At 46.2% G+C, this 12057-nt stretch overlaps 1 protein-coding gene across 5 annotated transcripts in view; it reads right to left on the bottom strand.

Moving 5' to 3' along the window:
- GATB (glutamyl-tRNA amidotransferase subunit B) overlaps positions 1–12057 on the bottom strand; it is an 88479-nt gene that overhangs the window by 1670 nt on the left and 74752 nt on the right. For 2 of the 5 annotated variants that reach the window (XM_012470031.2, XM_012470034.2), the window contains 3 exons: positions 7194–7272; positions 6973–7044; positions 207–341 (listed from right to left, as the gene is read on the bottom strand). In XM_012470031.2, the coding sequence (XP_012325454.2) occupies positions 207–341; positions 6973–7044; positions 7194–7272 (286 nt within the window). The remainder of the gene's footprint in view (positions 1–206; positions 342–6972; positions 7045–7193; positions 7273–12057) is intronic. The other 3 variants (XM_012470032.2, XM_012470033.2, XM_064383815.1) reach the window with 3 other exon arrangements.

The following is a 12057-nucleotide window of genomic DNA, read 5'->3' as shown; positions in this document are numbered from 1 at the left end:
TCCTCCTTATAGGAAAAGAAGTTGCATTTTTCCAATATTCACCTATTTCATCTCTTCTGACCTTAACTAAAAAGATGACAAAAGTAATGAGGGAATGATTGATGAAACTGGGCCAACCATTCTTAGGACAAGCCTCTGGCCGTGTCCTGGGGCTGGCTCTGCAGGCAGTCCTAGCCCTGGCCCTCTCCCCTGCCCGAGACAGTCACCACTTGAGGATGGTCCTTCATCACCGAGTAGCAGAACTGCTCCAGTGCCCCGCGGTCCTGCATCAGTTCAAGCTGCTTTTCTGAAACAATCTGCCCTGGAGTCTTCCCTTCCCTCTTCCACAGTTCCTCAAACACCTACAGGCCAGAGAAGGGAGGGGAAAGAGAAGCGAGAAGTCAGCTCTTCTGGCAGCTCCATTTGCACTGCCACGCTGTGGTGGCACTGGGGTGGATTCAATTAAGACCCCGCTGCTTGAGCCTGGCCTGAAGGGAAAGGGCACATGCCTGCCCTGCCAGGGCCTTGGCTCTCCTGAGGTATCCCTGAGTGCAGGGCTGGAGGAGGAAGCCAGCTAGATGGAATGAATGCACTCGGGGTCTCCTCCTGAGGCTGTCTCCCTCAGCACAGGGTGTGAGAGGACGCAGGCCAGCCCCTGTGCCCAGAGGGATGGTGAGTCCTCCCCGGCTGACTCCACACGGGAGGCGTGGAGGTGCCTATCACTCACGGGCACCTGCTGACGGGAGTCAGAGGGCCAGTGATGGATTGGTCTCACGGCTGCTGAATTAATTAATTGAGGTGACATTTTGGTGAAGGATGGGGCCACACAGCCTACAGGAGGTAACCACGGTACTAAATAAAGTCCAGAAACAGCCTGCTGGGAAAGATGACTTTTGTAGGGGGCAGGAAAGTGGCCCCATAATGAAGGTACAAAATGGCAAACAACTGAAAACATAAATTACAATCCACAGGGGCCCCTGGTCTACCACATTCATCTCCTACAGGTAGAGCTGGACCCAAATCAGAGTAGGATAATGAACGCTAATGACCGGTGTATTTTTTACTTAAAAAATGATAACAAATCCCCAAACTCATCAAACCCAAGAAAGAGGAAGCCATTTTCAAGGAAGGCATTTCCTAGGATAGCTGTTTTTCTCATTCCTTGTGTCTTGTAGCAAAAGCCAGAACTGGGGGCAGGGAGGAGAGCTTCCTCTGTTGGTCTCCTGAGGGTGCCACCTCCGTCCAGCCTGCAGTCATGACTGAACACTGAACATTCCCTGTTACCTTGGCGGCTGAGAATGGGCCAACCAGGAGCCATTCCTCCTGGAAAAACAGAGCTCTTCCATAATTAGCACGAACAGCAAAGCAAATAAAAGGAAGATGCTCTGAGTCTCAGCAGGGCTCTAAGTCTTCCCCAATCTGAAAACAAATCACAAATACTTATCATCACTACAACAGGCACTGCGCCTTCAGCCTGGCGCCTCCGAACGTGTACCGTGACGATGGCCAAGGAGGTATGCTTTGCAGGTCCTGGCTAAGCTCCCCACAGGGAACTTCTCTGCCACTGCCCGACTGCTCAGGAAAAGCCTGGCCCTACATATGCATCCAACTCAATTCAGCGAATATGTATATGGTCTGACAATGAGGAAGCCATTGGGAGAAGCTGGACACAGAAGCAGGAGGAAACTTCTTGCCCTCAACATGCTTATCAGTGCAGTGTTGTCAGCAGAAGCACGGGGAACCTGGATGGCGTTCCATGGAGCTGCCCTGTAAGTCTGAGGAATCCGTCTGCCCCCTTTCTCTGCCATGTTTATTTTTTGAACTAGGACTTACATTTTAAGGAACATTTTCTAATGATAAAAGTTAATACATATTCACTGCGGAAAATATAAGGAAATACAGGAGAGATCAAAAGAGATCACCGGCATTCCCATTTCCTCAAGAAAACCAATGTTAATATTTTGGTTTTTCCTTCCCATCTTCTTCCTGTTTTGTAACATACTTGTGATCATAATGTATATTCAGTTTGTGTTCTGCTTTTTTCCATTTATTACAGAAGTACTTTCTTAATAAAAAAGATCTAGTATCCATCAAATGTATTTATCATAATTTAATTATCCCCTCCTGGTAGATACATCTAGACTTTGACCAGTGTTGATTCTGTACATCTGCACAGACTCCCAAAAAGCTCCTAGCTGAATATGTCCAACATTCAGGAAGAGAGAAGAAAGACCTCAAAACCTGGCTCAAAACAGAAACCACCTGTAAGGACTTGCTCATGAAAAATCTACGCAGCGGTTCCCTCCAGGAAAACCAGGCGGACGAGCAGCCTGTGCCTGGAAGCAGGCGGGGCCACTCCTGGGTCTGCTTCTGCAGACACCGACCAGGGAGCGATTCCTCCGTGCCTGAGGTAGCTGCTGTGGCAGGAAGCACACAGCAGACCCTGAGCAGGCTGGCCAGGGAGCCAGCCTCTGCCTGGCGGGACCCACAGCTTGAATGCTGGCTGGATTTGCCTGAGCCAAAATAAGCAGAGTGGCAGAGTGCTCAGGGATCACTTCCAGTCACACCATCCAGGAGAAGCAGCACACCACTAGGACAGACGCCTCAAATGCAGAAGCTGATGCCTTCAAACACAGAGGCTGGCTGCTCCCCGAGAATAAGGGCCAGGCCGGTTGGAGGTACCAAGCAGTGACGCTAGAGAAAGATCATTCAGCAGCCTCCTGGAACATATGGGAACCCGGTGGCTGACATGTTCTTTCCTCCCAGAGTTAGAATACATATGTTTGTTAACTCCACAAATGAGTGCAGTGGCCACGACAGTCCAGGTCCCCAGTTCCCAGCTCACTGGGCTGATAAAATAGATGCCAGCTGGCCCATCCTCCACTCAATCCTGTTTAAGACAAGGATTGCACACTTCTGGCTGGACCCCAGGAGGGTGGGAGTGATGGGGTAGTGGTGGCACGCCCTGTCTCCCGGCCAGACTCTCCTACTCCTGGCCCTTTTGATGCTCACAGAGTGGCCTCTGTGGCTGCCGAGCCCTGTGCTGCAGCATAAATCCTCAGCTTTTGTCTGTGTTTAATCACACTCTGGAAAGTGATATCCAAGTGCAACTGTTTCCAGCCAGGAGCGCAGCTCCCAGGCCCTGCTGCTGCCGACCCAAGACAAACAGATGGAATGAGGAATTTCTAGCACAGTGCTGGTCCTCTGTGTTAATAAACGGCCGACCAGAAGTACTGGGTAATGCAAGCTGGGAACCCCCATCACACACAGACACTGGAGCCAGCTCTGATGCATGGGGCAGAGACTTGGCCTTTGGTTCCCTGAGGACTGAATTTACACACCCTCTTAACTACCACCCAACTGTTTCTCCAGCTAAAGCTATTTTTGAAGCATCCTGAAGGACAGCACACAGGCCCCCAGCATCTCCCTGCCTGTCCTGGGTTTCCAAGGTCAGGATATGGAGGAAAGACCTGTTAAGGGACATGGCAGGGAGGGAACTGTGACAGTTACAGAGAAGGGAGTCCCCTTTTCGGTCAAAGGCAAGTATTGTGAAAGGTTACTTTTCTAGAAAGGCATAAACATCAACCCAAGCCCCCAAGAAAGCCAGGCCCAGTAAACTGCAGATAACTGAAGCACTAAAAGACAGAAAAAGACATCTAGTCATTTGTAATACAGCTTTAGTGCATGATAGATCACATTTGGTTCATTAAAAGGTTTTTGGTGATTTCTCTTTAAAGCAGACCCCAAAGTAGACAAGAGATGGCACGCTTATTATGGCACGCTTGTGTTATTATGGCACACTTGTGTGTTAAATGCGATTTCTGTCTCTATGGCACCCAATCTAGCTGGGTCCTGCCAGAAACGAAAACTGGACGATTCAGGGGATGGTGGATCATCTGCATCTATTTCCAGACGTGCATGAAGGAGATGCACCTACACCCCATAAAATTTCCCTTGAACCATGACTGACCAGCATCTGGACAACATCCAGAGCTTCTGAGTCACAAGAGGCTTGGGAATCCTGGGAGGCTGTTTTCAGGTTAGCTGTGACTCTGACAGTTTGCGAGTCCGAGGTGTCCAAGCTGACCCTGTCTTTAGTGAGGGGAGGAGATGGGATGCCACCTGCCACTTTAATACACAGCCTGGGTCTTGTGAGGGGCACACGGGATGCTTTTGTCTACAGTTATCAGGAGGTAACTGCTCATAATGATCTATAATTTCCCAGCTTCTATTTCTGATTCTGAAGAACAGGGCTGCTTTGTGGCAGCAACCTCTTAACTCCCCTGGCCCTGGGGTGCTGAAGGGATGAGATTTGTAAATCTCGGAAGCACTGGCAGGACACCTGGGAGGAGGGTGCAGTGAAATGCAGAGGGAATGAAAATAATGCACAAGTAAGTTGATGAGAGACAGGCAGAGGAAGGCAGGTTGATAACTGATCAGAGCACAAAGTGGGAGGCTCTTTGGAATTCAGAATTCTGCTCTCAGAACAGGGTTCTTCTTTCTGTGTGTCTGTCATCCCTAAGAGTTAGTCACTCAGTCGCCTTTCTTCCTTATCCCCTGGTCATCTAATCACTTAATGGAGCCTCTTCCAGTTCTGCCAGAGGCAATACCAATAACCAGTAGGATCAGAGAGTTTTTCTGTTTTGGCTCATTACTTTCTAAAACCCATGCCATGCTTGGACTCTTCTGTTAAATCTGGAAAAAAAATAACTGCAACACATTTTTTCTTTTTAAAAAAAGTACACTATAGAATAAGATACAAAAATATTCTCAACAGATTATGGAAATGCAAATCAAATCCACAGTCAGATACAACTTCAAATCCACAGTCAGATACAACTTCACATCCACAAGGATGCCTGTAGAATCAAAAAGATGAACAATAACAAGTGCTGGTGAGGACATGGAGAAACTGGAACCCTCACACACTGCAGATAAGACTGTAAGAAGGTGCAGCCATTTGAGAATATAGTCTGGCACTTCCTCATAATGTTAAACACAGCATTACCTTATGACCCAGAAATTCAATTCCTGTAGGTATACACCCAACCTATGCTCAAACACTTGTACATGACTGTTCAAGGTCGCATTATTCCTAATAGCCAAATGTGGAAACAACTCGAATATCCATCAACTGACGAATGGACAGACAAAATGGGGTGTGTCCATACAACGGTAGAGGGGCTTGGCAGACGAGCAGCCCATTTAGCCCTAAAAAGGAGTGAAGGACGGATGCGTGACGCAACAAAGATGACTTTTCACACACCATCCAGATAAAATAAAAATAAATAATACAAAGTGAATAAATACATAAAATATCCAGATAAAATGTTCAGGACACTATATAATTAAAATAAGAAATGAACTTGAAAAAGTACCCTATAACTTCAGATTTTGAAAGTCTTTGTTGCTATCCTTTCTTCCTCACTCCTCCCCCTAGTTCCTTCCTTATGTTGATCTAATATTAAAGGTAGCTATTTCAAGGTGGTAGAATCTGAGAATCCTTTTCTGTACTACTTATATTTTTTATAATCAATATATATTACTTTCCCCTAGAAAATCAGTAATTTCCTAAAAAACAGAAAACAAAAGGCAGAAAAACAAAAAACCCCAACGCACTGACACATAAGGGCGATCTCCTTACGCAGCACACACTAGACGCCCTTCTAGCCAGGCTTGTATTTTCACCTGCCTGCCTCACAGAAGCCACCTCCTTTCAACATGCTGGAAGTTGATAAAATCTGAAAGCGTCTCTACATCTGAACCCAGCTGTCAGCATCTTCCAACATTTTCCATTTCTTCCTACTGGAACTATCTTATTCACTAGGTTTTTTGTTTTGTTTTGTTGTGGGGCAGGATGGGTAGGAGGAAGGGGAAGGTTTTTTCCTTCTTTCATTTCACATGCTATAATTCATGTGCTCTTCTGTATATATATGTATAGTGGTTTTTTCCACCCTCAGGCCATCTAATCTTCCTGCAACTGCTGAGCACTGTAATAAACATTTGTATTCCCCTGACATCCAGACAAGCGAGAGCCTTTCCTAAACGCGGCGAGGTCCCTGTAGTTGACAGCCTCACTGGAGGTGGGTAAACAGAGACTTTATTGGTCCTGTCTCCAGTTCCACAGCACCCAGCCCAGTGTGTGCGCCACGGTGCCTCATCATTAGCCAAAAGCAGCCACTTTCCCCCAGCCTCCCTTTGTAACCTGCCACTACTGTCGGTGCAGATAAACGTTACATGCAAAAGACACCATTAAAATAACATTAAACTCCTGGCTGAAGCACTGACAGCTGCGATCTCTGAAGCTGAGATGAGGCAGCTGCCTTGGTGTTCTTTATCTTTCTGAGTATGTATTTTAAAGAATTTTCTGAATTCCAGGAGTCTTTCACCCACCCAGCACTGTTAGGTCAAGGTACAGACAGACGAAAGCTGCTTAGGATGATGCTATTTTTCTGAGTTTTCACACACTGGGCATGTCTGTAAAATTTTATCTACTGTCTGACTTCACCCTCCGTGCTGAGGACAGACTCTCCAAGAGCAACTGTGCAGCAGGGACAAGGGAGGCCCTGGGACTGGCTGGGAGGCTGTGGAGGGCAGGACAAGAGCCCCAGGTAGGCTGAGAGCTGAGCTGAGGCTGCCTTGGGCATGAGGCAAAGTGCTCAGGTGTAAAAGGCCCAGGGAAGACATGTTAGGGGGAGAAGTTCAGGGCAGAACCAGACAATAACTATTCCCTCAGGTTAGTGATGATGATGAGAACCAAACTGGCTGCATTGCACATATTGGCTTCATATTGGCTTCATATCCTTGCTAAATGTTTCTACCTTTCAGCTTTCACTATGGCTGGGCGAGGTAGCTCATGCCTGTAATCCCAGAACTTTGGGAGGCCAAGCATCAGGAGACCAGGAGATTGAGACCACCCTGACCAATGTGGTGAAACCCATCTCTACTAAAAATACAAAAATTAGCCGGGCACGGTGGTCTAGTTTCAGCTACCTGAGAGGCTGATCGCTTGAACCCGGGAGGCAGAGGTTGCAGTGAGCTGAGATCACACCACTGCACTCCAGCCTGGCGACAGAGCAAAAAAAAAAAAAAAAATCACTAAAAGCATTTACTACTTTCATGATGAAAGTCACTCAAGGATGGCATTGGGGTGTCACAGAAAACATTTCTCGGGACAGTGGCGCAGTCAGAAGCTGTAGGGAGTATGGACATACCTGTTTAGCTGCTGATGAAGAAATCGTTCTGCTGTCCAACAGGTCGAGAAGCTCAGCGAGTGCAGAGGGTGTGACAGGACTGGTGGCCCCCAAAAGAGAAAACACATTTACACTGCATACTGTCAGGGCATCCATGAATGGCTGTTCAGAATCAGAACACTTGATTTCATGGGTGTAAACAATCAGACCCACGGCCAGGGATGATAACAGCAGGCCAACTGGGCTCTCTTTTATTTTATTTATTTTATATCTTAGGATATAACCAATTTTTGTGACTAGTATTCTTTCTTTTATCACTCAACAATAACAGCTGTTTGGCAGAAGTTGTAGCAACCGACAACTGCTCAGTGTAATTAGTCAAGAAAAGGAGGTGGCTGCAAAATTCATGAACCACAACAGGAAAGGGAAAATAAACTCTAGTAATTAAATATTTTCAACTGAAAGATCAGCCAAAAAAAAAAAAACAGCTAAAAAAGTCACTTTTCTGAGTGTTTCTGTGCAAATATAAATTCCTTTTAATTGTAAGCAGTTTTCTGCAAGGAAACACATGACTAACAGCCTCATCTTCATCCATCCTTGGGAACCTGATACATACTCTCTTCTCTTCTGCAGGCTCACAACAGCTTTCTGTACACAGAAGGGCCTAGAATCTACCATACCTATATTTCTCGGATGTGACTTATTTGCCAATATTCCATGATATAAAAGGTCAGGGGCAAACATACACTGTGAAACAGTAAAGTGTCATTAATTCACTTTAAGGTAAATTAATAGTAGGGGTGAGTGCCTAAATTATGGAAAAGACAACAGTGAATTACAAACTATTTCTTTTAAACGTGTGGTTTTGTGACTTCTAAATACAGGTTGAGTATACCTTATCTAAAATACTTGGGACCAGAAGTGTTTCCAATTTGGGATATTTTTGAATTTTGGAATATTTGCATTATACTTACCAGTTTAGCATCCCTAATCCGAAAGTCTAAAATCTGAAATGCTCCAATGAGCATTTCCTTTGCACATCATCGCCAATGCTCAAAAAGTTTTAGATTTTGAAGCATTTTGGATTTCCATGTTAGGGATACTCAACCTATATATACAGCAACTAGGCTAATGAAATGCTGTACATCTGAGGTCATTTGGGGACTGATTTTAAAAAGGTCAGAATGAAATAAATAGCACATTAGTGTGCCTGTGTAAATGAAGGCTTCTGAAATGCTTCATGCCACTGGAAAACATCCTTTGTTTAAGTTTTGGTTCCTATCATTCACAATTAATTTCTTTGGGTGTGCTTAGAATATAAAAAGGAAACTACAGCTTATTAATCCCTATGCTGATTTCCAGGACTCCAGGTCAATGGAGTGCACATTAACCAGGTATGACTTACTGTACTCTCATTCAAGTCCAGTGAAACCCTATTAGGGCTGTCCACTTAAAACAGCTGATGTACGGAGGCAGCTTATCATCCTTTAAGTGTCTGTTTATCCCAAAGTATGGCTAAAAGGCAATGCCAAGTGAAAATTAGGTTTGGAGACTATCTGGTGTCGCTAAATTGGTATTCAGAACATCTGTGAACCACCCTGATTAAACCTCAAAAGGAAGAGGAGCAGAGCGCTGCTAAACACACTAATATCCCTTTCAACCTCCTACCTTTACTGACAAGTAAAAGGAAGGAAGGTTTTTCTAAAAGCGTGGTTTGCTTGATGTTCTCCAATCCTAGAAAATACAATGGCCAATTATCTTAGAATGTAGACTCTGCGTAGAACCCACAATAAGCACTGAGGTGGAACTGGATTTCTTGAGTGTGTGAAAGATAAGGTCCTCAGCCTCACATGAGTCGATGATTATCTTCATCTGTCTGGGCTGCTCTAACAGGTTAGTACCAAAGGAGACGTGGCTTATAAACCATAGAAGCCTTATTTCTGCTCTGGAGGCTGGGAAGTCCAAGATGAAGGTGCCGGCAGATTCCACGTCTAGTGAGGGTCCACTTCCTCACTGATGGCATCTTGTTGCTGTGTCCCCATGTGGTGTAAGCGCTTAGATGTTTCTTTGATGAGGGAGCTAATTCCATTCATGAAGGCCCTCCCTGATGACCTAATCACCCACCAAAGGTTCCATTTCCTCATACCATCAGCTTAGGGGTCAGGATTTCAACGCAGGAATTTGAGGGAGGATCCAAACATCCAGACTGCAACAATGATATAAAAGATGGGGTGCAGAGGGACAGAACTTTAAGGAACACAAAATAACTAAAAATACGTCATCTTTGAGAAATTCATGTAAGGACCTCAATTCATCAGTTGGGTAATAAAATTAGACTATAAAATCTCTCCACTGACATAATCACACTTGGGATTTCTCCATCACCTTTATGTCCCCACAATGCCTGTCACACAGTAGGTCATCATATTTGTGTCACAGGCTTCCTCACACCCACAGGGATGTCTGGCAGGCTGCACATGGTAATTCCACATATGCCAGGGCTAAACTTGAGTCAGACAATGACAAAGATCAGTACCTGTCACACAGACCCTGAAAGACCCCACTCATCAGCTCAATAAATAAACCTCAGACTTGACACGCAATGGCGGCAGCAGCACAGGCTACTGATTTGCTGCTGTCAGATAATATTGGTTTCCGGACAGTGAATGTGTCTCTGCTAAAGAAGAAACTGACTCTGCGACCTTCAGCTCTGTGTGCTGCTCTCTTCTCTCCCATTCTGAGGCCAGCGGATTGACTGAGGAGGGGAAAGGGGCTCTTTCAAAGCTCCAAAATTTGTCCAGTCCCTCAGAGCTCATTCAGGATCACAGCTCCATCTCCAGCTTGGATGAGGAGAGCAGACACCCTGATGCTTCTACAACCACCCCCTACCCCTATGCTGCCTGTCTCAATCCCCAAGCTTATCTCAGGCCCAAAGTGCACCTTCTCCACGTCTGTTAAAAAGGATGCAAGAAGAAGGAAGACACTGGGACTTGGCCCTCCAGGGGGCACTTGCTGCGCACGAGGATTCTGTGTTCATCTCATGGATTTCACTGCACACCTAGTGGTGCCCCACCAAGTGGCTGTTCCAGGCTGCCCCCTTCCCACTCCCCTCCTCTGCACATGCCCTCACCTCCCATTTCACAAGGACATCAGCTGAGCCAGAGTTGAGAATCTTCCAGGGCATTCTCCTCCTCCTCTTCCATCAAACAACGCTTCCACCCCTGCTCAGAACCCCACCACCCACTGTCCGCTTCTACGAACCAAAGATGCTAATTTCCCGTGTTCTGTGGCTTGAATCTCATGGCTTCACAAATGCTCCAATCTCCCTATCTTGAAAATGCCTTCAGCTGACCCTGTAGTCACAACAATTTTCATCTAATACCAGTGGCTACTGCCCGCCCTGTGTAAGCACATGCCATCTGGATTCTGTGCCTAGCCCTCTACAGATGCTCTTCTCTTAAAAATCACCCCCCTCGCTTGTGACCAAATATTCAGCTTCTCCCCATCCCACTATGCCCTGACTTCTGGGGCTGCACTGAAAGCTCCTTGTGAAACCCCTTCTTGGACCCCTGGAATCTCCCCCTCTTCCTCGCCTGTCCCTCTGCTGCTCCTTGCCTATTCATGCCAGGTGAGTCTGGTGCCCTCTTCCTGGGTCCTCTGATTTGATCCCAGCTGAGAGGAGGACGCACACACAGCCCAGGGCTGCACTGCTGCCTCAGGCCCCATTTCCCTCCCCTGCTGACTTCAACCACCTCCTGAGAGACCCCATTCACAGCCAGACAATGTGCTCTAAACCAGGACCACAAACTTGTGGGAAGAGCTAGAGAGTGCATATTTGAGGCTTGGTGAGTGCTCTCTGTCACACAGCTTCTTTGTTTTAACAAAGGTGAAAACAATTCTTAGTCACAGGCTATACAGAACTATAGTCACAGGCTATACAGAAACTATACGACAGTTTCCCAATCCTTATCCTAAGCCAAACTTGTCTTCCTCACAGACCAGCTCCTCTGCCATTTCCCACCACCCATCTTCTGTCTCAGCTGATGACAGCACCATGCTTGTAGTTACCAGGGTGCAGATTATCACGCTGTCTTCGCTTTACTCATCACCTACTCCCTGAAAAATCTAGTACCTTCTTACCAGATCCCAGTGATCCTTCCAAACATGAATTACAGCCATCCTCCCTCTGCATTCTTGACACCGCCACTTCTGACTTGCTGTGGCTCTGGCCACGGTGAGCACCAACAGGTTTCAATGCCTGCAGCCCATCCCTGGACGCCAGCCTACATTGCACGCTGTGGGATACATCTTCCTCCCGCCGCCAGTCCCTTCTTGGTTTAAAAGCCTCCCTGCTTCAGTGCTTAGGGACTACTGCCTGCTCACCAGAAACACTGGGGCACTCAAGTGGCTTGGACAACTGGATAGCTGCACCTGCCTAATTTTACCATGACATTCTTGGTCAGGAAATCTACAATGTCCACTTTCTTAACTGAACTAAACCTGTTACTCGTAATTCAGAAGTTGTTAACCAAATAAACCAACCTTTCAAAGCAATATACTCAATTAAAAAGCCAAGTTCAACAAGAGGTTGGACCCTTCAAACATCAGTCTTCTGAGAGGTATTTAAAAATGAATGCTAATTCACAAAATCATTCTCTACCAATTTGATCTCTAGAATGTTCCTTGCCTGGGTGTCACTATGAGACTAGCTAGTTTTGCAGCTACTGCCCTTCGAAGCTTTGGACACATCAGCCCTAGCAGCTGAGGCTGTTCATTAGTTAACGTCTGCTCTGTGGGTAGGCTGGGATATCAGTGCAGCTAAACGTTCTTTGAACTGAGTAGGAAAAGAGCTGCTATGGTTTGGTTTTGGCTTCTCAGTCCTTGC

Source organism: Aotus nancymaae, unplaced genomic scaffold (assembly GCF_030222135.1).
Source record: "Aotus nancymaae isolate 86718 unplaced genomic scaffold, 86718_ANA_hifiasm-v0.15.2.pri h1tg000033l, whole genome shotgun sequence".
Taxonomy (NCBI): domain Eukaryota; kingdom Metazoa; phylum Chordata; class Mammalia; order Primates; family Aotidae; genus Aotus; species Aotus nancymaae.
This window is presented reverse-complemented; position numbering and strand designations above follow the sequence as displayed.